This window comes from Colletotrichum jinshuiense, chromosome 6, assembly GCF_051148585.1.
Source record: "Colletotrichum jinshuiense chromosome 6, complete sequence".
Taxonomy (NCBI): domain Eukaryota; kingdom Fungi; phylum Ascomycota; class Sordariomycetes; order Glomerellales; family Glomerellaceae; genus Colletotrichum; species Colletotrichum jinshuiense.
In genome coordinates this window covers 1603091-1627609 of record NC_139313.1, presented here as the reverse complement: position 1 = coordinate 1627609, position 24519 = coordinate 1603091, and the positions used below count along the sequence as shown (strand labels likewise).

The 24519-nt window shown below is 52.7% G+C and overlaps 4 protein-coding genes across 4 annotated transcripts; 2 read left to right on the top strand and 2 right to left on the bottom strand.

Moving 5' to 3' along the window:
* Window positions 1–308: 308 nt before the first annotated feature.
* Window positions 309–944, top strand: EsH8_VI_000409 (uncharacterized protein; the record flags this gene model as incomplete). The annotated part of the gene is made up of 2 exons (XM_083271662.1): window positions 309–527; window positions 624–944. 2 exons carry the CDS (start codon window positions 309–311, stop codon window positions 942–944), a joined length of 540 nt encoding a protein of 179 aa, XP_083126836.1.
* Window positions 945–2815: 1871 nt separating this feature from the next.
* Window positions 2816–3787, bottom strand: EsH8_VI_000408 (ClpP/crotonase-like domain-containing protein; the record flags this gene model as incomplete). The annotated part of the gene is made up of 1 exon (XM_083271661.1): window positions 2816–3787. One exon carries the CDS (start codon window positions 3785–3787, stop codon window positions 2816–2818), a length of 972 nt encoding a protein of 323 aa, XP_083126835.1.
* A 9732-nt stretch (window positions 3788–13519) lies between these two features.
* Window positions 13520–15178, top strand: EsH8_VI_000407 (uncharacterized protein; the record flags this gene model as incomplete). The annotated part of the gene is made up of 2 exons (XM_083271660.1): window positions 13520–14155; window positions 14297–15178. 2 exons carry the CDS (start codon window positions 13520–13522, stop codon window positions 15176–15178), a joined length of 1518 nt encoding a protein of 505 aa, XP_083126834.1.
* A 1657-nt stretch (window positions 15179–16835) lies between these two features.
* Window positions 16836–18101, bottom strand: EsH8_VI_000406 (chitin deacetylase; the record flags this gene model as incomplete). The annotated part of the gene is made up of 2 exons (XM_083271659.1): window positions 16836–17504; window positions 17562–18101. The coding sequence occupies 2 exons, from the start codon at window positions 18099–18101 to the stop codon at window positions 16836–16838; spliced, it is 1209 nt and encodes a 402-aa protein (XP_083126833.1).
* Between the last annotated feature and the right edge of the window lie 6418 nt (window positions 18102–24519).

The following is a 24519-nucleotide window of genomic DNA, read 5'->3' as shown; positions in this document are numbered from 1 at the left end:
GGCTTGTGGGGTGAGGCAAAGAAACACCCTTGGGCCTTACGGAGCTATCCTATGTACCGTGCAGGGCATGAAGGCTAACCAATGTCTGCTCCGCATGCAGCTGTCAGATTCAAGAACTGGGGCACATCCCTTTTTGATCTATCTGATCCATCGTTTAGCTCCGCTCTCGCATTTCTTAAACAACCATCAATGTAATTCTACATCAACGTCAACGTCAGCTTCCTTTTCTCTTCACCTCCTGGCCGCGCCAGAGACTCCACGACCTTGTTGCGAGTTATGACTGAAGCAGCCAGCAACCGACTTTCAACATGGCCGAGTCAATGACGGGAGAGCAGATACAGGCTCTGGTGTACCAGCTCGAACCTCTGGAACCAAAGGGCCTTGGACTTGCGGTCGAATATGTCGCGATTGTCTTTGGAATCCTCAGCATCATCGTCGTGTCACTCCGGATATACGTGCGCGCGGGCTTTTCAGGAGCTTCAACAAGAATTTGGGGTATTGAAGACTACTTGGTGGTTATCGGGACTGTAAGTTCATGCTCTATGGATTTTGCCCACTAAGCTGTTGCGCACTAGTTCTGGCACCCCGTATCACCATCAGCTAGCTGACAACTGTAACAACAGCTTCCGTTTATACCAGCCGTAGTATTTGCGGCCTATGCATCTCGATACGGAGTCGGAAGCCATGACATCAATATTCCCTCGCAGCTCTACTTGATACGTGCCTCTGAATATCAGCTTTACTGGGAGGTCTTCTACTTCATCTCGTCAACCATCATCAAGTGTGCTATTGGCTTCACCTGCGTGCGGCTGGATCGACGAAAACGGGTCGTCGTTATCATGGGAGTTAACATGGCTATCATGATTATTGTTGCCGTACTTGCTTTGATTTTCGTTTTTGCCAACTGCACTCCGCTGGCTGCGACATGGAACCCCTCGTTGTAAGTTCCCCAGAGATTGACATAAAGTAACCACAGCAAACATCGGATCTCAAATTGTACGGCCATGGTATCGGTTTTACTGACATCTTGTGTTAGAGGAACGTGTCAGAAGATAATTACTTTGCAGACCGTTAGCTACATCGTCTCGGCTATTCAAATGGCAACGGACTGGATATGCGCTACGATTCCCTTCTTCATCGTGGCGGGTCTTCAGATGTCTCGGCGCAAGAAAGTTTCTGTTATTATCATTCTTGGTCTTGGTATTTTTGCAAGCATCGCCACCTGCATCAGAATGCCTTACCTAAAATACTATGATACCGCTAGGTATCCTACCGAGATAGGATGTACGTTGTATACGCCGCCATCATCGCTCCCCTCTTAACCGCATGCTGACTTCACGTCTTTCTTTTAGACCATCTAGGCGTTATTAGTATCACCTCAAATATGGAATGCAGCCTGGGAATTATCGGATGTTCCCTACCTCCCCTTCGCAAACTGTTCAGGTTCTACTATGGTTCCTCTCACGACGGGAATTACAAAATCACAGGCGAGGTAAGAATACTTGCAAACCTCTGTTTGACACTAGAACCCTTCGAAAATTCTCCACCGTATCACAAGTCAATCATCCGAACCACTACCACATGCTATCGCACCCCTCGTATGGTTTGGACATGAAGAGGCTGTCCATGTCAACCTTCGCTAGCTTTACTAGTTACATGAGTCCTTCTCTTCCACGATGTACTGACTTGATTTTACAGAGCGAAAATGTTCTCGGAAGCCATGGGCCGGCTATCAAACTAGGTTCCCTCAACGGCAATGACGGGGCATACCATGCATCGGCTAGGCGTACTCCCTCCGGTGCTAGGGAACTCGAGATAGACGACGACTCGTCAAGCAGTAAGGGCATCATACGAAAAACGGATGTCTACGTAAGCTCGTCGGTGGTTTAGCAGATAGTATTTGTTGAGTATCCATCAATGCATGTGGACGGATACCATATAACGAAACATTTCATGTGCACGATCTAAGAGGCCAGAAACATGATAAATGTTTTATGCTCAAGATTCATGCCTCCAATAACTTTCAGAATCTTCTGCCATGATTCTGCAGCCCCAAGTCTGTCCTAAAAAAGGAGAAGACCTGGCATCTGTTTGGTCATCAGTTTCTATGGCATCCTGCCCGAACTAGACATCGATTGTTCCACGGAACTTTATCCTTCTTCATTCAGCTTATATCGTTTAGGCTTCAGCATGGACCTAAATTAATTTAACTCGAGCATCCCATCGACTGCAAAATGGCACCAGCACCAGTGCGAGAAGGACTCCCAAAATTGATCGCACTTCTTAACCAACTTTTCCATCTATCAACACCACTACCCGTTTTTCATGTAACATGGGCTTTTGAGACAAGTGACTGCAGATAATTGCAAATGAGGAGAAGGGAGGGTCATCGAAGATGGATGCTGGTTACCTTAACCCCGACTTAGGAATGGGTCCCTCCTTGAGTTTGGTTGTGCGGGGATTCAGGCATCCCCACCACCACTAGATCTCAAGATCAGCTCGGTATAAGGAAATCGGCCGGCTGGCGCAATGGTAGCGCGTCAGACTTCTACTAAGTAGCTATCTGAAGGCTGCGGGTTCGAGCCCCGCGTTGGTCAAAGATGCACCCCGAACGAGTGTGGTTGATGGGGAAATCTTTTTTGGCAAGTTTGGGTGAAAGAATTTTCTTTTAGTGGAGACCTTGGGACCGGAGAGGTCGAACCATCGCCGGAGCGGGGCCGCTCGCTCCGGTCCTGGGATGTCCCTCCCAGTCTTCTCTTCAGGACTGATTTATCAACTAGAAGTGTAGACTTCGTTCGGATGGTATCTGGTGGGTTTATGTCTGCCAATCTGGTTTACGTTTTTCCGTGAAAGCCGCAATGCCTTCCTTCGCATCGGCGCCTCGCGCATGCAATGCCATAACCCGCCCGGCCCAGCTTGCCGCGTCCTCGTACCCGTCACCTCCTTTCCCCTCAGCATCGTCACCCCTGATGCCGATCTGCGTCCAGTAGGCCCATTTCCCAAGAGCCATCGGCTGTCCCGCCGACCCCGCCAGCCGCTCCACCACCCCCGCCACGCGCCCTTCGAACGCTGCGGCAGCGGTGTCTGTGGACTCTGCGTGCTCAGGTGTAGCCACCACGTCCACGGCGCCGCGCATGTCTTCAGCGGTAACCGCCTCCGCGGTAAGGAGGAGACGGTACGCCTGGCCTGGTGGAAGGCGGCGCGAGACAACGGTCGCAGGGCTCGTGCATGGCAGGCCAATGCTGGCGCCCGGTAACTGAAACTTCGTGGACGATAGAGCAATGGGGTAATCTGTCGACAGCGCAAGTTGCAGCCCCGCTGCAGTCGCGAGGCCTTGGATGGGACAGATTATGGGCGCCGGACTGTGGCGTATGAGAGACATGACTTCGGCGCAAAGTGCGAATGTGCGCTTCACTTCGGCGTGAGAGAGCGAGGCAAGCTGCTTGAGGTCATGGCCCGAAGAGAAGACGGGGCCGGGGCTACGGAGAACCAAAACATTTGGCAGGCCTGCTCGCTCTCGTTTCCATTCTCCAGCATCGACGAGCCAGCTATGTTCTGATGGGCTACGCTGGCCAGAACTGGATCGATTGTCTGCAATTTCAAGTTCGCGGAGGAGCCCGGGTTTGAAGTTAGGGAGTGTCAGAACCCGGCCTGTTGTCGATGACGTAAGATGTTGGAGGAGCTGGGTGCGGAGATCCTCGAGGACCTCGAGACTCAAGGCATTGCGCCTTGCTGGGTTCCTAAGATGGATGTATGCAGCTCTCGCTGGAAGCTTTGGTAATTGCATCACTCCTGGCGGGACTAGTGTTGATGAATTTTGAAATGTCGTAGACTCTATGGGATGCTGAAGTATCAAATGCTGGTCCCCTACATGTTAAGAGGAGAAGTCAAGCAGAGAACTAGATTTGGCGGGGTATATGGTGTAGCCTGGCGTGCCTGGCGGAAATGCAGAGTGCAAGTTACCCCAACAGAGCTTAGGCCTCGGTTCCGGCACTAATGTCCAAACATGACCTACGCTCAGCACTCATAGTGCGAGATACGACAATCAGCACACAAACAAGGCTATGTGAAAGATACTTTTGGGGTTTCAGTTACGTCCAGAAACTACAGAGGGTTACCTTTTCGAGGAAGCCACATCCTGACGGTGCTTCTGGGTATGACACATCAACCAATGCTACTTCTCGTAAATATACAGCATTGTTCCAATCCGGCGATAGAGTAAAACAGCATAGCAACCGGTTGTGCTTGCAAGCAGAAGCCTAGTCAAGCGTGCAAATCGCAAAATGAATTTTGCCTAGAAGAAACGTTGGTTAACCAATAACCTCTCTATCTGCTGCGGGCCAATTTAAGACAATTGCCCCAACACTATCATATTCTTTAAGAGCACGAAGATAATGAAATCTCATACATACAATGGATTTCGATTGTAACCTGCCACCCACTCGCAAAGGAATGTAATATCATACACCCAATGCTATCTTTTTATCAAGCATTGACGATAAATTTGAATCACGTGGTATTATAATCATTATAAAGAAGTCTGTCCACGATCGATATATGGAGTCTGAATGCGATGTGCTTTCAATAACATGACTCAGAATACCAGATCAAACCAGCGCCCAGTCACCCATTGCCTACGGTATATATCTCTGTTCGTAAATCATTGGTATCTTCAATTAGTATAAGTCAGTTCATGATGTAAGGCTCGCGGGCTATGTCTCATTCATTTCCAACGATAAATGGGGCGCCGCTAGAACTGCCTCGATGGAGGGTCTAGGGAGTTGTTTCCCGCTAGAGTTGACCCAATGAATGACGAAGGCGGTGAAAAGAACTATAGAGGAAATTCAGCACATTGATACACATTTCCAACTCGGAAAGTGACAAAATTGTAAACTGCACTTACTGTCAGTGTTACAGCCTGTCAGGCATAGCCATATCGCCTCACCTCCAAGTCCTAGCAACACTGAAAGATTCCTAATACGAATTTTAGTCAAAGCCTGAGTTTTGGAAAGGAAACGTCCTTCATACACGATGCTACAGAATAATGTTCCGAGAGCACCCACAAATGTTCGGAATGCCAATCTTCGCAACCTGATGTTTGGTGGGGCTCCTGACTGATGGTGGGTTGTCTCGTCCATCGTCCAGGGCTTCATTATCGAACATTGAACGGAATAAAGACCTATTGGTTCCGTTATTAACCTGTACACGAAGTTAATTGAACCTCATTTGCTGGTTATCTTACTCAAAAGTGGGACCAAGAAAAGGGAAGTAAGATATATCTGGTAAATGTCAATAAGGAAAAGGCTCTTTGAGATGTTGGCATCCATACGTTAACGATTGCATCGAAAGCAACAACTGATATCAGCGTAATTCTTTCCAATCTTACTTTGCATGAGTTGGTTTTTCTATTGCTTTGCGATGTATGACTAGGCAAAAATGTCAGTCCTTGGAGGTATCTATAAGTTCCTCGCGACTAACAAGATGATGTTGTATGTTACAATAATTCCGTAGACTCCTGATATGGTTAGTCAGAAGGTGTGGCATTTATTCAACATTGGACAGTGGTATACCAAATATGACGAACAAATTACATGCATACAATTTAGACTTGAGACGAGTCTTGACGGTGCCACGGACAACGTGCTAACCAGGGAATTAGTTGGGCATGAGACCTGCAGAATTGGAACCATACCACTTTATCGATCATGAAGAGATAGACAAGCTACTTTGAACTTAGGCCAGAACATAGGATATCATCAAAAGTGGCACAAACTTACAGTCTACATCAATATAAGCTTCATTTTCCAATACTTGATTGGGAAAATACTCACTTTCATTGCAACGTAAGCACTTATGCATATAATCCCAGCATTTTGACAAGGTAGAAAACCCAAATGAGGTTTTGCTATGAGCCAGAGCTGAAATGTCCAAGACCCAAATATGAAGAGAAATGAACAAAGATAAATAAGTAAAACCACTGTCGAGCATCATTTCAATGTCTGCGTCTAGAAAATGAATAATATCTCGGATCTTACGCCATCTTGTCCATGGAAGTGGACGCCAGCCCTTGACAGTAGACCATTGGCGACCTTTAAAAATGTTAGGTTTTGCACGTGAATACGTAAAGGACAACGTCTCACGCAATAAGTTTGCCACTAGACATGCTGAGATTGGTGCAAGAATCGCGCTGATAATTTGCTCCAGGTGTGGTCTGTAAGCCAAGTTGGTTGACATCTCGCTGCTGGTATGTGTCGTTTCGGCAGATGTAATAATCATATGCAATTGTTTCTTCATTTGGAAGAGAACCACAAATGCAGTCTCGTGAAGTTTTCCAATGTTCGGTTGAGGGCTAACTTGCTTCGAGCATGAGACGTGTTTTAATAGGATTGAGTAAGGCGAGTAAAAGTTCAATTTCAGATCTCCAAACGAACCCCTTGATATAAGTAACATACAACCCACCGGCTCAGGGGGTGGTATATCAGTGTTTGATGCGTAACTGTCAGGTGACTTGCGCTTTCGCCTGCCAGTTTAACAACCCATCGGGGATAAGGTTTTGAGCAAAGCCTCGCAACATCGTTTTCGCTCGGCTTTTGAGTTTGAGTAGTTTGTTGGGTTTTGCCCGAACACTTCCAGCTAGATTTCAGACTACATTCCTTCTCCTTTCACTAGGAGAAGTCTTCTTGTGTTTTGGTAATCAGATGGGGATCATTTGACGCACGACGCTCGCAGACCCCCAAGAGATGTCATGGTGAACTCCGTCCGTAACCAAACACAAATGCTCCTTTGAATTCTGGTATTTTTTATGTTAATTCTCATGGTTCCTGAGAGAGTAAATCCCCCAAAACAATTACCGAGGGTTAAATAAGCAGCAGAGTAAGACTGAAAGCTCCAGGGCCGGGTTGTAAAATCGTTGCTTCGCTGTATTGGTAGTTCGACCGACGGCTTTCAAACGGTAAGCGAGGCTTTCGCCGGTGCCTGCAGCAAGACCACACACGTCCTTGATTCTATCCAAGTTCACGCCTCTTGTGTAGTCCGTGTACACACTCCGGAGGAAACCCTCCCCTCGCTGTCTGCCAACCGTACGAATGTGTCCTAGCTCCTGCTAGCGGTAGTGCAAATGTCATCCCGCACTGTCCATATGTCTGTGGGATTAAACCTCTGCTTCCATATACCACGCAATTTCCTTCCGCATTTTGCCTAGCCTAGAAGATTTAGTGGAAAGCATCATTAAGAAGTCCAGCAATACAAAACATCAAAGTCTTACCTTACGGTATGTCAAGAGTAGACTACGTTGGTAGGTCGCCAAATGTACCTTCAAATATATTTCAACGCCCGATACATAGTTGCTCTACTACCTGAGATGAGTTTGAGGACTGCATTGAATTGTCTCCGGCGTACGGGTTGCGAGGTGCTCACTTCGACTTAATAGAAATGCTTTCTCGCGAAAACTGCATCGCGCCGTCCCGATCCCGAATACCCGTATATGGCATACGCAAGAGCCTAGTAAATGATCAAGAACGTTTCATCTCACCCTTTAATGCAAGGAAACATGACCAGATTATCCTTTTCAGTAGCAAATACGGGGAAAGAGGGGGGTTCTCACCCACAAAAAGCAACTACCATGCATGGTAGGCTAATAAAAAAGACTAGCCGAGGAAAACCACCGAGCCCGAAGCTTGTTTCCTTCCTTGGACGCTTATCCCCATACATATTAATATCGTCCCATGCTAATGTGAGCTAGGGCCTAAAGTCTTCCGACTTAACCGAAGAACTCCAGCACTGGTAGCTGGTGTTCAGATGAAACATTCTCCCACCTCAAAGCTTGAGGTACTTCCACACAATGTGGTCGCTTCAAGTGTCCCTACGAAAGTTTGTCCTAAAGGTCTCTATGTCCTGCCCGGTGTTGATACTGTCTTAAGGCGGTATCAGGTGTCACATGTGTCATCTGTGATCCGACGTACCGACTATAGTCTATTTACTATGCAACTATAACGGTACCACCTGCCCTAATATCCAATCGGTTAAACCCTCGGTCTATTACTTTAATACATGTTCGTTAAAGGTTATGCAGATATATAAATAACTGGCACACATTTGCCTTAGAATTTTGGGGAAGGAAAGCAATAACCTCAATTCCGCGCCGGACTTTATGAAGTGGCTAGTTAGACTTTGACCTTGGCTGCTCGTCTCGCTTGGATGACTAGATATGTAAAAGAAGCTTTTCTTTATGGTGACACAGGCTACTATACTAACATAGGTAATTAGTGATATGAGGTGATGGAGATCTTTCACAGTCGACACTCGTTAATCAATGTCAAGCACACCGTTTTGATGTGGGTGTTTCTCTTGTGCTTTTATTAGAACAAAAATATGCCAAAAGGTTCTAGATGTTGAAGTTTTCAAGGGAATGGGAGATATTCTTAGATTCCGCTCCTTAACATGAAGCTGACCAATTCAAATAAATGTGCTAGCCCTTCCCGCGTCACGTTCCATCAGGTGTGCTGTGGAAATCTTGGGTAGACTTGCGTAAACCGTTGGTAGTCAGTCATGCCCGCCAAAAATGGAAATCAAACAGAAAGCAGTAGGCTATGTCTTTAAAAACAGTCGGAGCGTAGAGACCATGCAGCCGAAGTCTACAAGCAGCACTAATCCCGTGGAGTTACCTCACTCCCATTTCGAACCTCGGAACCAGCATCCACTGCTTGCGAGGAGAAACTACATACCATAGTCATGAATCATCAGCCCATCATAGCCCGAGCTCATGTTATCGACCTTGCCATCCGTCCGACGTGAAGAGCCATTGAACGTCTGGAGTAGTGGTTTCGGATATGAGTAGACGGGCGTAAGTAAAGGAGCGACGATGCCCGAGCGACAGCCAATCGTGCACTTTGCGCTACATTTGAATAGCCGATAGGCTGCTAGCTTGCGAGCCTGGAATGGAAAGTCTTTCCGCATCGGTGCGTGTGCGAACACACTACGGCGTATGGAATATAAACTCCTTGTAACTTGTAGAAACTCTATTTCTCTAGTTCCCATAAAATGTGCCGGCTTAGCCAGAGATTGCCCAGCTAAGCCAAATATAAGATCGCCACCGTACATCGGACGATCTTCGTCGACTAGTACCGGTAGGCTATCAACCTCCACGTCCACCATGTGACACTTTGGATGTGCGTCTAAGTGTTCATACATGTGTCACCGAGGCGACAAATCTTGCAAGGACACACATCACCCAATAAAGCACGACTGTAATTCATGGGCTGTGAGTGCATCAAGGCCAGCACTATGCTTCCATAATCTCATCGGACCATTACCCGCTCTTAAAAGGGGAGCTAACTAACGAAAGATGTGGAATATTAGGTTTTTAAAAACATTAAATGGCTGTTAATCTTTTTACTAGAGGTAAGCTGCATCAGAAGAGCGGAGATCATATTCGAAAAGAGAGGAGCATGAGTCGCCTTCACGATCAACATCCACGCGCTGCGACAGAGACAGGGCAGCAAACATGCCATCTCAACAATATAGGACCACGTAACTGTTTCACGGCAATCTCTGAGTTGACAAGCTACAGGGTGCCACGTTCTCAAGGTCAGGCTGGGTTGAGAAACGAGTCATTTTATGGCGGCATTTGTCGTTTTCGTGGTCGTTCATGACTAGAACAAATCGGCTACTTCTTATGTACAGAAACCATAAAGAACGGGTATAACGAGTCGGGTTGTTTTAATTTCAAGTGATTCTCGAACGGCACAACTGGGCCGCTTTTCCGAGTACAATGAGGTGAGTACTTGTAAGTTTGAAGTAAAAAAAAATGTCAACCTTGCAAGTGCTTGTCAAAAAGACATGGATTCCAATACTAAGTGTATTTTATTGTCTATCTACGGGTTCGTCGCCCTAGTTCCAATCTTGGTGTTGGTTACCGGTAGATGCACTCCACCGACATGGCAGGTGTATATATGCGAACCATGCACTATTCATTGGCATAAGATAATAAAGATGAACCATGACTTTCGCAGATTCTCTGTACCGATTGTTTAATTCTCATCCTGGCGATACGCCTATGCATCGGGATTGGGTGTCAATGGCCGGCGGTGCCGTGCCAATCGTCCAAGCCGAGCCTCACCCGCTGGGCCACGACGACCTGACATACTCCATACCGAGGTAAGCTATGTCTTCTTATTTGAGAAAGATTTCTAATGACCGCCCTAATGCAGCTCTCTGAAGCTTTTCGGATCGTTGGTTGATGGATCTTCATAAAAGAATTGGCTTCCCAAGTCCCATGACAATCATCATTTCAAATATAGCCTTGCTCTATTCAGACTTTGAGGATAGTGTCACGATCTAGAGACCAACCCAGAGTCTAGAAATCGCCTGCACTGTCTTTTTCCAAGCTAAGCCCTACCTTTGTCTCTGTATAGCTAGGTGCGAAATCACAACACCTACCCAAGATGGAGCTCAAAAATGAATGTGACAGGTATGGGTTGACTGACTAGTCTTTTGTTGCTTGGCCAGCAACGAGTTTCACTTCCGAAGGGGGCGGCCTCGCATGTAGAAAAGGATAGTCGTCGTCCTAGCCAAGAGGGCGCTAAGACCCTGTCATCACTGCGAATTGCCTCACTTCCACATCAATAGCCGACTTCCTCTCGTGAGAAGTTGGGGTTCCATTCAGAGTATGTAGGCTCTGGCCCCGAAGCAAAGCGCGAGGTTTTGGTGTCGTCGCTATGATCCCCCCTCCTTGTTGATAATGGAAAGCTCACACTCCTTGCCGCTCGGAGTCGGATGCTAATAGCAGACAGACCCTGCGGTGCAAGTCTCGGGTTTCGGCGATTATGTGGCATTTTTTGGCCAGCTTCACCGCCGCATTTGCCGCAACTGGACGATGGTGGGCATCGTCTTTTTGGAATGCCCCATGAGTAACGTCGGCAGTCAATGCAGTAATCGGTATAGACACGTGAGTTCAGTAATCTTCAATTTGCCATCGGCATCGTCCTCCCGCATGCATTCCACACCACGTTGAAGAAAATACTGCTCCATCGCGGCTTCGGAGAGATCCACTCAGGGGGGTTTGTTTGGAGTTAGCATTGCGAACAGGTAGGCGATCGGATAGGTCCCCTGTCGTGCGGCTGGACGCTAACGGCAGGAGGCTAACGAGACTCGGCTTTAGCTTCATTGCGAAAGCCCAAGCCTTCTCGCTTTGCCCTGCAAGTGCCCTGGCTAAGGGGGGAGGGTTCGCCAAGGGCTCCAGCCTGTAATTTTCTGAGCCTCGCTTGAGGGGGGGAGAACAGCCCATTTCTCTCTACCCCGTATCCGTGGGACGCGGGCATCGTCAGCACCATCTCCCAGGATATTGGATCGTGGGTTATTGCCAGGCGGAGAGAAAATGCAAACACACGGCTCTGACTCGGGTTGATCATGCCTAGCCCTCCAAGGATGTAAGGCTTAGAAAAGAGCTTCTTACGGCCGTGCAGGGCTCTTCAGCTGTCAAACAGGACCCCGAGGCCCCGCTTGCACAACCCACGACAGCGGCCAGTCCGACGGACACGGAATCAAACCAATGGACTGAGCTCTCAAGATCAGATAAGTGTTACGCAACGGATTGTTTACCAAAAACATCTCTCTAGAGCCCGGTCCCGGAGGCTTCGAAGGGTGATGAGAGGATGAGAGCTGTTTGACAGTAATTAGCAACCCACCAGGTGTTCTTTTCGTTGAAGCTCAGGATCGGTCAAATTTGACAGCTCAAAAACAGACCGAGATGCTCGATCCGGTGGCGTCGCCGCCACCCGCCCTGGTTGACAATCGCACCGTTGAAACCATCTACAAACATCTCGGAGACGTTCCCTGGACGCCACGTTGGTGGCCTGTATTACGACATCCAACGCATCTCTTGCCTCGTTAGCTTCAACGGCCATTGACCGAGAGGAATCCCCCGTCGGACTAAGAGCAAGAGAGAACATTTCGAAACACTCTAGGCGAGCGTTCGCGAGGCAAGCTATCAGCTGCTAGGCGCCGCCCAGAGAGTTAGCGCCGCCAACTCTCGTTAAAGCTGACCATCTTGGGCCTAGCGCGCGTGTCCACAACGTGGGCGGTGGGAACCCGGCTGAAGAATCACGATGGGGACAAGGGCGCGACATCGCGAGCAACACAGGACGGGGGGAGGGGGGGAAAAAGGCATGGAGCAAACTCCACAGCAATAGGGTCTCGATTGCAATTATCGCGCCATTCATACGGCCCAACTACACTATACACTCTCCCCGACGCAGGGACGCCCGAGTTCATGCGGCATAATATCCGCACTGCTTAGCAGCTCGCTCTGGTCGGCGCCTCTCGGTCATCGCGCCGCCGCAAAAGAGGATCTCTACCCCTGGCTGCCATCTCGAGAGCGCCCAATCACCACGCCTGGTGCCCTCAGCTAAGGTTTGGTCTAGTCGATTAGCACCGGCTCGTCAAGGACTAGCTCAGCCAGCCTCGTGGCAGCCGGAACCTCCCCCCCTCCTGTCTCTCGCCCCTTGCTCCCCTGTCTTTCGTGATTTTTTTTCTGACAGGTTCGTAAAACCCGCCTAACGAAATGAACCGTCGAAGAGTCTGGACCCGGCAGCCGTTTGGCCCGTTGGGAAACGCCCACGCCCGTCTCTGCTAGACTCCCTCGGGACTTTCTTCTAGAACATGAACGGTTTGATGGTTGCTTTCTGGCCTACTTGCAAGTCGGAGACAAGCGTTGGTGACGGACGCTCGTAGATGATGCATTGTATCTAATATACACTGCAGCAGTTGATCTCTGCCTTTCACCGCTGATGAAACGTCGCCCACAGCGGACCTTTCCCCAGACAGGCGGGCGGGCAAATCGCCCCTCCTCCCCCCTCCCCATTCGCCTCCAGGCAGGCTCCATACTATAGCATGCCTTTGGAATCAAGATGGGAAGGGAACCCGGCTCTCCGGTGCAGAGTGCCTTTTACGGCATGTGGGACCCCTTGGCCGCTGGCCCATTTCCAGATCACCCTCGATTTGTCCGAACGTACAGAGGATGAAGCTGCCTTTGCCGACATTGACAACCCCCCCCCCCCCCATCCCCCCCTTCTCCCTAGTCAGTCATTCTGCAGATGACGGGCCCTCATGAGTTGGGATTTGCTGAGTCCTTCCCGCACTAAGGCATATTCGTCAGGGACAGGGTCTTGATGATCGTCATTTTGGCTCCGCAGCCTGGTCTGGGCTGGGCTCACGGCGACAGAGCGCAAAGCCATTTATCAACTGGTCTGCAGCCCCCTTCCGCCTCGTTTTTGGACGAACCGGCCAACCTTTTGCGTCAGTGGCATTTCCTCGAGCCAAAAGAACGCAGGCAAACAAACAACGCCGTCGAGGAGGGTTGCACAGCAGTAGTTTGGATGTCCGCGCGGTGACCAGCTGTCGTCCGCCGACGACTAGACCATCCAGACCGTCCCGTCCCATCCGTCCTTCACCCACCCCCTCCCCTCCTCCTTCCCCCCGAACGCCACCCGGCGTTCCGCCGCCGACGGCCGCGCCGTCCGCCATGGACCCTCAGAGCAGGACACTGGCGCCGCTCCCCGAGGTCCTCCAACGCGGCCTCACCGCCGTCAGCTTCTTCGGCTTCCTGTCCTTCCTGTCGACGACAACGCTCTTCTTCGTCCTGACGTACCGGCTGATATCATGGTACCTGGCGCCGTCCCCCGACCGGCCGCAGCGCATGGCCGACGAGCCGAACGCCGACGCCGTCCTGGCCGAGGAGATGGGCCTCCCGGCCACCATGTACGCCGCCGGCACCAAGAAGGACAAGACGAAGCGGGACGCGCCCAACCAGTTCCTCATGCTCATCTACAACCTGCTGCTGGCCGACATCCAGCAGGCGCTCGCCTTCCTGCTCAACGCCGCGTGGCTGAGCAGGGGCGGCATCATGGTCGGGAGCACGACCTGCTGGGCGCAGGGCTGGTTCATCTCGACGGGCGACTTGGCGTCCAGCGCCTTCATCACCACCATCGCCGTCCACACCTACCTCTCCGTCGTCCGGGACTACAAGCTCCCGACGTGGGCCTTCTGGTGCATGATTGCCTCGGTGTGGTTCTTCATCTACGCCCTTGCCATCGCCGGCATCATCATCACCAACAACGGGGCGGATGACGGCGGCCTCTACGTTCGCGCCGCGGCCTGGGTAAGTCTCACTTCTGGTCCCGTTCCCGGGGAAGGGGAGGGGCGGTTATGGTTATGTCCGAGGTCTTTTCGCGACACAGACACACCTCTCCCTCTTCCGACAATCATACATCCGCGAGCTGTCAACTAACATTGCAACTAGTGCTGGGTCAACGTCCGCTACGAGGCGATGCGTCTCTACCTCCACTACCTCTGGATGTTCGTCTCCTTCTTCATCACCGCGGTCCTCTACCTCCTCATCTTCAACCACATCCGCCGCACCGACCCTTCCCTCCAGCTCCCCTCGTCCTCCAACAACACCACGTCCTCGGCGTCCAACAGCAACCGTGGCCGCAGGCTCAGCCACGCGCACACGCAGTCCCAGTCCCAGTCCCGGGGCGGAAAGGGCTCCCAGGGCGACGCGCAGGCGGCGAACCCGAGCTCCGCCGGCCACCACCCGGCCTTCCTGCTCTACCCCCTCATCTACATCCTCTGCACCGCGCCCCTGGCCCTGGGCCGTGTCATCACCATGGCCGGCAAGTCCGTGTCGCTCGAGTACTTCTGCCTCGCCGGCTCCATGATCGCGTCCAACGGCTGGCTCGACGTCCTCCTCTTCTCCACCACCCGCCACGTCATCATCTTCAACGCGTCGCCGGACTACGAGGAGACGGGCATCGAGACCTTCGCCTTCATGCGCACGCCCGCCAACCGCCGGTACGGAAACATGGTCTGGGTCCAGGGCGCCGGGAGCACCGCGCACAACGTCAGCGCCGACGAGGGCACCGGCGGCTGGCTCACGAAGCTGATCAGCCGGAAGCGCCGCGGCGCCGAGGCGAAGCGGGACAGGCGCCGGAGCGGCGCGCACCGCAGCATCAGCCAAGAGTCCCTGAGGAGGCGTGGCGGCATGGAGGGCATCCAGATGGAGACGGTGACCACGGTCGTCGTCGAGATGGAGGACCACGCGGGCGGGAAGAAGATGAACGGGCGGTCACACTCAATCGACACCATCGAGAAGGAGCGGGCGCAGAGCGTCGGCAGCATGTGAGATTCTTTCTAATGTAATGGCGAGGAATGTCTGACGAATGTATTGTTCTGAGGCCATGGTGGTTCTCGACTTGGTGTGGGAACCTGCTGGTCTCGGTTGATACGGCAGGCTCTCCCCCTTGGTCCTTTTTTCTATTTATTTTTTCCCTATGTCAAGCTGTATACTTAGATTTGGGAGGCAACGACCTTACGCGGATAGATGGCGAGAGCGTTTTTTGGCATCCGGGCGGTCATCTGTATTTGCTATACCCAGTTATGTCGTTCACGCATAGAACTCTTTACTAAATACTACGTCGGCCGTTCTATGGCTCAAATGAATATCTCGATGCGATGTGCCGGACATTGGGGTTGGAGCCGAGACTCACGATGCATTCATTCCCTTGACATGTTTGGGCCACGAGGTATGTACATGTCGACCCGGTTGGATCGTTTCGAGAGATGGAAGAATCAATGCGTACCGGCATTCAAGGGTATACGTCCAACTCAATCTCTAGCTGACCCAGACTGACCGGGGGTCTATAATTTTTAGTTCCAGGAGATCAATACCTTTGACGAGAGTCAAAGGCAGAGAATGAAGCCCTCGAGCGGTACTTTACGCTCAGCCTCACTATCTCTCCCTCCTTACATTGTGCGATCATCATGGGCCTCCCAGCCATAACATATATTATGGCTGAGAGGCCCATCTCCCTGCATCTTGACGTTTCCTCAGTATCTAATTATGCTGCCTGAAGACAAGCTGCGCAACCGTGCAACCAATCGGAAACAACAACGCCTTGTCCTGGACTACATTGAACTCGTAAGGTGCCCTTCCCCCCGTGGTGTCAAAACCACTTTGCGCTCTGCCAGTCGACTGAATTCGCGCCTCCTCCCACAAGAGACCCGCGCCCGCTCCCGCCCTCGTTCAACCCACTCCCTCCCTTTCACACGCAAGAAACTATACCTCCTCGTCCTATCGCCGGTATCCATCACCACCCAACGAGCTTCAACGCCGGGACCACCGTCTCCGACCCGCTGCTTGGCCCCCCAGCCGGACTCCCCTCCACACCCCGAAAACGAACCCCCTATCCGCCCCCGCATCCCCCACCCCGGGTCCACAACCTCTGATGGCTCCCCCATCCGGCCCTCCCGCCCCGCCGAGGCCGTCCCGCGGTCCGGGGGAAGGTCTACTCCAAGGCGGTCCGCAACTTTGCAGCGACGACTGCAGATTGTCAACGGTGGTTATCAGCGGCGGGAGGACACGCGTTGTCGACTCCATCTTGCATCCATCCTCCCGCGCGGAGGAAGGGATATCGTGGGGAAACTTCGTGCGCGGGCAACTAAATAAGCATGCATTTTGGCCATGCACCAATGCAGTTCTCATATTGGACATTGGGAGGTGCGCACTTCCCTTGAAAGTTGACACCACAGGCTCGGAAATATTAGTATGAAAAATATGTATTTCACAATCAAAATATGTTTGTTAGGTTTCACATCTATGTCCAGTACGCATTAACTCGACTACATGGATGGCGTGGTATCATGTATTCATCTCGTCTCCGTCTCGATATCCAAGGCTCTGTCGACCTGGCGACTGCCAAATTAAGGATTACCCAAATTACTACTGGGAAACGGTCCCTCTTCCTCTCTCTATCGGGGTATTCGACTCGCATTGCAGGCGATCAAATCATCATGGCCCATGCCAAGACGCCAGCGAGAGCGCCGCCAACCGAAAAGACTGCGCGGCCTGCTGCGTTGACCTCGACAGTGGTGTTGGTGCTGGTGGGTTTCGCAGCGCCGTTGGTGCCGGTGGCAGGGATGCCGATGTTGGCTCCGCCGTCGACGGTCCGAGTAGCTGTCGCGGCGCTGACGCCGGTGGCGGTAGCGGTAGCGGTGGGTTCCTCAGACTCGGTCTCTGACTCATCTTTGTCGGCGGTGGCGCTCTTGTTGGTGACGCTGGCCTTCTCGGTCTCAGACTCAGTGGTCGAAACAGTGGTCTTGGTCTTGGTCTCGGCCACAGTAGTAGAGGTCGTGGTAGGAGCCGCCGTCTTGCTGGTTGTGGTCGTCTCCTCCTTGGTGCCGCTCCAGGGTTCGCCAGTCTTGGGGTCACGGTACCAGTTGGAAGCCGGGTCGCCGAGACACTCGCCGAGGGTGGTGAACGAGAAACCCTTCTCCTTGGCGACATCGATCATGTACTGAACGAAGCCGTTGACGGTAAAGGTGTGGATGTCATGGGACAGAGCGATGAAGGAGTTGCTGGCAGGGTTGCCTCCGTTGATGGCACTGGAGTAAAGCTGCTTTGAGTTGACACCGCCGTCGACCCAGTCCTTGGTGTCGAGGTCGTAGTCGGTCTGATTGCATGATTCTTAGTTCAGGAACGAGGTGGACATGGGAACGCTACGACTTACAACGTGGTACGACAGATCGCCGAGGGTCGACACGCACTCGCCGTCGCAGTGAGTGTAAGGCGGACGGAAGTAGGTCGGGATGATGCCGAGGGTCTTGGCGAAGGCCTCCTCGTTCTTGAGGACCTCATCAATCTTCTGATCCCGGTTGATGGTGTTGAAATCTTTGTGGCTCCACGAGTGGCTGCCAAGGTGGTGACCGGCGTTCAGCATGCGCTTGATGAGGGGGGTGTAGGCGGCGTTGGCAATGCCGTTCTGGCCGTTAGTGCCGACAAGGAAAAAGGTAGCCTTGATGTTGCCGTTCTTCTCCAGGGTGTCGAGGACCTTCTCGGTGTACTCTCCAGGGCCATCATCGAAAGTCAAGGCAACCTTGCCGCTGACGGTGCAGTGGGTGATATCGACGCCGTACGGGACGCTTCCGAAGCGCGGGCGAGGAATGTCCCTGGTGGCGAGGGGGGACGACGACTCGAGGGGGGCGGCGGTTGCCAGTTCGCCAAAGGCGACAATTGCCGTCAAGACGGAAAGCGACTGTACTCCAAACATTTTCGGTGGTGGGTGTGCGGAAGCGAGTGACTGAGGTGGTTGGCTGGAGTATCGTGAGATGGATTCAAGGCTAGACGGGGGGGGAGGGATACACTTATATCCAACCTACAATGCCGAGAGGAGAGGAAAAGAAGAGCCCACAAGGCGTCTCATGCATAATAAGCCCCGGGGATAAGAGGAAATGAGAGTGCTAGGGAAATCCGCCGAGCGGCGCGTGGAGAAGGCTGGGCAGGAGGTGACTCCAGGCGCGGCGTCCTGTCCGTGTGCCGCGCCCAACGGCGGCGGCCGAGTTCTCGGGCGGTATGGGGGGCATGGAGCAGGACATGGTTGGCGTTGGCCTCGTCTCAACCGCAGGATGGTCACAGGCAAGGGGGGTAGGTCCGTACGAGTAGCCTGTCTTGCAACTTGCAATGCCGGCTACCTATTCAGAAGAAGGGGAGACCGTGGGCTGTGGCTTGGATGATGTCGCGACGGGAATCGGCAGGGAAAAAGCGACTAAAATGTCGATGCGCGAGGGCCATCGCGGGACGTCCAGTCGGGTAGACCCTTTTGCGGAGGGGTGTGCAAGGATATTGTTAGCAGACGAACTGGAAGGCCGTGTTGGGAGTCTGGAAGTGGGATCACCACGGAGGACTCAGAAGAAGAAGAAATGAGAGGCAAGAAGGCCGGGATAGATTCTAGTTGGGCTTCTGACCATGTCGTCCGAAGGTTCGCGTGGTTTTCCCCCCTCCCCCTGACTCGACAAGTAGAGGAGACAATACGAGCATTGGCATCCCGAGTGACTGGATGTCAAAATTGCAGCCCCAATGGTGTGCGCCCGAAGCACTTGGCGGGCAAAAGCCCACCGTACAAGTTCCTTTTTGACCAACCGGCTTGTACTATGTACTGTCTGGGAGGATCGCATGCCGGTAACTTGGGGCGAGGGACGGAAGTACTTTTGGTTGCGACCAACGACACCGACTCCTCTCGCGGGCTATGGGAGGCGACGGGTGCGGCGCGGAACCAATGAAGGGAGTTAGTTTGCTGGCTATGCTAAGCTGCATATGCGAAAAGCTCGTCTTCCCTGAGGGGGTGAGGGATCTGTCGACGTCAACCGGCATTCTTTTTTTATTTTGTTCTTCTGGCCGAGAGGGTGTGACGGGGCCAGATCTTGGCGCATTAGACTCGTATGAAAGGGGATTGATGCAAGGGACGCCGAGTCTGTGATTGGCTGTCAACATCAATTATTTTTCGCTGTCGCACATCGTGCGATGGGGGGAGGAGCGTCCCCTGGGGGGGTTTCCCTTTCTCCCAACGTTTACTATTATTGAGCAGAAAAGCAGCACTCGCTCCAGCGATGTCCTCTGGTGGTGCGCGTGGGCTAGGACGACTGAGAGCAAAAGGGGGCGGGAATGTTTGGCGCAACTAACTGGATTGGGCGGAAACACTGCAGAAGAAGAAAAAAAAGCTTGGGGAGTCGGGCACGGTGCGGCGACGGCGTGGGTGGTCAAGTCGCTATGATTGCGCCGTTGGTCTTGGCTCAGTTTGACTTGAGACGAACGATGAGTTAGCGGCTTCTTTCGTTGCTTCTTTTGGCAGTTTGTTTTTGTCACGATGGCGTGCGTGCGTGCGTGCTGCTGATGTGCTCTGTGGTTTGCTCTGTGGTGGTCCGCTCTGGGCTGGCGGTCGGCGCTGACACCTCGTCTCGACGCTGCCTGCACTTCATCTCCGTTGCTGTTGCTGTGCCGCGGGAGGTGAGTCGACGAGATGAATGCTGACCGATGGCTGCGGGTGGTCGTCCAACATCCCCGCGTCAAGCAGCCCCGGTCTCGTTGTTCTTGTCGCTGTTTCGAATGTGGGGAGGGCGAGTGGATAAGACAGCCATTTGCTGCTAAGATTTTCTCTCAAGTCTTGTCCCACGTCATATTAAATGGAACAATCATGAATGGGAGGGATTGCGCGCTCGTATTTTGGCCATGGACCCTCGGGCGGGTTACCTAATCAAATGCCGTTGAGTTTGAATCGAATTTCTTTCCAACGGGCAGCAACGGGGGGGACCAGCATCAGGAGCAGGCAGGAGTAGGAGCAGCCCTGGCCGCAACCAGAGCTTTTCCGGCGCCGAGGTGCCGAAATTGTCCCGGCGCCTCTCCTCTCCCCTCTTGTCTCTTTGAGGGCGAGGCAGTAGCAGTGCTCTCTCAAGTAGCAACAGGTAACCCGGGCGGACACACACCCAGACACCCAACCCAAACACCTTTGCCGTTCTCTCCTTCCTGGCAAGGTAAGCAGGCAGGCAGGCAGGCAGGCAGGAGCCAGGGTTGCATTACCGCGGGTGTGATTGGTTTCATCAGCCTTACACGTTGGTGTACATACCGCGTACCATACCATGTAATTACAATGTTCGGATGCAGATGCAGATACGGATGGTACACGTAGCGAAGTATCTCCGTGCTTATCATTGTACCTACATACGGAGACACTACGGCCAGTGAGGAGGGAGAGAACTGCCCTGCTGCCTCCTTCCTTCCTTCCAACGTGGCTCAGTCCGCCACGTCAATCGCAATCAACCACGTTCTGTTGGCGGTGCTTGCCCTCTTCTCTCTCACGTCTACTTCCTTCCATATATAGCAATGCGAAGTAAGTCGGGGGTGCAGGGTACGTACCAGTCAGTTCTCTTGCCTTGGACAAGCCGGACCGCAAAAGTCCCCTCGTCGCGCAACCCTAGGTACCTAGGTAGGTACTCTACTCTGCCTTAGTGCACACAGCACACCATGTCCCACCTCCTCCACCAAGACCCCTCACACGAGATTCACTGGCCTGTGCATCTCGTCGCCCTCTCCAACTTCCCTCTGCCGAGCTCATGTTCCCGTGCCATTGCCAGGATCTCTGCGACGAGCACCGCGAAACAATCGACAATGCGCCGCACTGGCTGCTCGTGTTTACCATCGCCAACCCACCCTTCCCGAGGCCCCTAGCAGCTCGTTTTTTTCCCTCCTCCCCCCCTCCAAGGCACCCTGGTCCCAACTCCGACTCTTGCCAAGTGGCCAAGGCTCTACTACGAGCCCTATATCCGTCCGGTCTGAGCAGAGCGGTCATGGCACTTGGGCGAAATACAGGGGGTCAGGGGAGGATGGGATGCCCTGACTGCATGATGCAGGAACAAAATGGGGGCCAAGAGACGCCTGACCTCTCTCGCTCCCGCCGGGCGAAATCATGGGTGAGGCCATTTTCCCACCAACATGCAACCCTTCATTTCACCCATTAACTCTAAGAGAGCCAAGGCCATCCTATTGCTTGTTCATTTTCATATTTTTAGGCCGCATTTGTCCCGAGCCGCATGTACTTCGCACCATGTCCATTTAGCGCACTACTCGCCCGGCTCTCTCTTGTAGGTGTTGTTATTCCATGGAAGCACCCGAAGAAACGTGCAGCCCAAAGACACGGAGCCCACCGACCGACCGATGGCCGTTTAATGTGTCTGTTCTCAGCCCCCGTCTCGTCTCATGTTTTCTCCCTTCTCTCATTGACCGCTCGCCAGAACTCGCAATCAATCCACTTGCTTACCCCAGAATGATGCCGTCCTGCCGGCCCCATCACGGGTGCTTCTTTTGTTTCTTTTTTTAACGGCCCGTGTGGCCTTTTATCGCCCGGCAACGGCCATGCACCTAGAGGTTCGAGCATGAGAGAAGCATCCCGGAGATGATGTCTGGTTCCCCTTCCCCTCCCCGTTGCCGCAAAGACCGCCTTCCGCTTCGCCCATCGCCTCATCCATCCCGCCTTTCTGCTATTGAGACGGCATTTTACTGCCGGTCGCAATGGCCCTCTCGACTCCGGTGAAAAAGATGCCGAAAAAATTCTCTCGTTGCGCAGTAGCGGCAACATCATGTTTGAAATCACGTCCAATGCACTAAATGAGCCCGCGTCGGCACCGATCCAGTGCTGTGCCGATGAGACACGGGCGGCCGGGGATGGGCAAATTGTTGATTCTGAAGAAGAAGCAAGCAAAACCACCCACCAAGGAAATGCTGAGCCCATCGGGGCGCGGGCGGATTATCGCGCAATGCGTCGAACCTTTTCCCCATGCGTCTAACCGCCTCCCACCCCCGCCTGCCGCCCGAGCAGCCAGCCAGCCAGAGAGAGCTTGAGTGAGACAGCCTGCCGGAGATACAGTGATTGCCTGCATGGATGTAAAATGACCTTGTCTCTCTGCTGCTCCCGGGGGCGAATCCCGACACCCCCCATTTACAATGATTGACGTTGACGGATGCTCTCACCAAAGCATGTATTCATCATTCGAACATGTGCCGAGATGACTTCTTTGGACAAAGTTGGAGAGGCCGAGAGAGGACCGACGCCAAAGGAGCCGCCAAGAAAACACGATTGAACGATTATGAGATCCGACTCTCCCCCGTATCCAGGTGCCGATGGCGGCTGCGCATCTAGCAAGTTTCGTTCGGGCATATCAAATGTTGCAGCGACACAGCCCCCATGGCATCTCACGCTCTCGTCCCCCTCAACTCTTTTTCCAGACCATGGATGGGCTTTGGGACTTGGGGAAGGGAAGGGGGCTCGAAATGCGCCTCGCCTCCAATCCTACATCCCAACTTTGCGTCGGCGAGACTGCCAAGCTCTGCAAGGCCCTTCAGCTCCCCCGTCTTGGCCGCATCGTGCGGCAGCGACGGGCCAATACAATCCCCACGTCGCGCGACTGCCTGCTCGACCTCGGCCCTTAATTCTTTCCTGGTATCATTTTTCCTGGTTTAAACGTGTGACTATTTCTGGCAGATGGGCTGCTGACGGCACCGCACAGCCCGGCACCCAGCACGCTTCAGGGAAGCTGTCGAATGAACGCGCCGACGCCGGCCGGGCTGACTGAAGCCCAACCCCGACCGAGACGGCCGTTTGGATATGCATGTAATCCTGCCCCACGAGAGTAAGCTGGACCCTTGGCCGTATCGAAACTCAGAGGAGGGGGGGGGGTATGGCCTCAGGCCTCAGTACCGATGCCGGCAGACGGGCACTTTCACCTCGAAGCCCATCGGCCCGGGCGATGGTCCTGTCGTAAGCCCCTCCTCTCCCAGAAACCGCCGGAGCCTGGTTTCGATTGACGTGGGCGGTGTTCCTGAAGGAGCCCCGGTAAGAGTGCTACAGCGCTGCAGTGCTACTATTCATGGCGTCCGTCATTGGTCTCGTGTTGCCGTTGGGCGCCCTCCTCTCGGCGTAAGATATTGTCCTCCACACGCTGCCATGTGCCAAGACCTGTGCTATTGCATGCCTGTCATACCACAGCTCCAAACATGTGTCGACTATTGTCCATTGTCAAGACGGTACAGAGCAGTCCTCTGTAGATGGCGGGCGGGCGGGCGAGCTCTCCTGGTCGATTGTCACATGGTGCCAGCCAGCATTTGTCAATTTCGGAGTTGGGCCAATCGAACATTGCAAGTCCCAAATTCTCTCTCGCTGGTAGATTAAGGAGGCATATGAAACACCAGCTCCGTAGGCAGATAGCAGGCCCTTTGGAACTGGGTTGGTGCTGATGCCATTTGGCGATCGCCAGGCGTGGTAGGTAGGATGATGGATGAGCAAACTGTTTAGGAATGAGGGTTTTTGAGTACTACGTAAATGAAGGATTCTTTTCTATCCCTGCTCCATGTCAGCGTGTTTTGGCCTCGATGCCACGGAAAATGTTCGAGCTGAGTCTGAGTGAGCGAGGCTCCGAAGCTTCCTGTAACCAACTTCAACACAAAAGAACGTGAAGGTTGGGACATTGGCCAGTGTCGAGATTGGGCGAGACCATTGGAGCATCTGAATACCAAGCAGAAGCATCTCTTTAGCTATTGGCAGGCTAAGTCTAAACCATAGTCCGTCAAACGGACGGGCAATCCAGAACGACCGCTGTGATGTACTCGTGGATCGTCTACATGACGAGACATCGGACCACTGTTTCTAAGCCGACTGTAGCAACAACTCTTGGACAGGTTTATAAACGGTTGCGAGCAGGCTGTGGTTTGAGGATCAGTTTCGGTTCAGTTACTGCTGCTACTGTTGCAATATTAGATTCAAGCCTTCTGCAATGGACATGAGTGCCAGACCTAGATTTCCAGTCTGCTTCTAAGTGGCATCACCCACAAAACGTCTAGATTACCTGATACTAAACTATCGGCAGCGAGCTTTTACCATTATAACGGGCCAATGCTGACAACATATCATGTCGAGATGTGGCCGCGTTAAGTACTGACGACTTGAACTAGGTTTGGAAATTCTCAAGTCTTACGCAGACTCGACGTTTCCACGATCTTGTCAAGGGCCGCTGGCACAGCTCAGGATGAGACCAAGTAGGAGAAACGACAGGGTGATTTCATTTCTCCGATAATGCTTGCTAGAAGTGCACAGAATATATCCAGTCAATTCATGCCGCGGCGTTAAGTGCGCATGGAGCGAA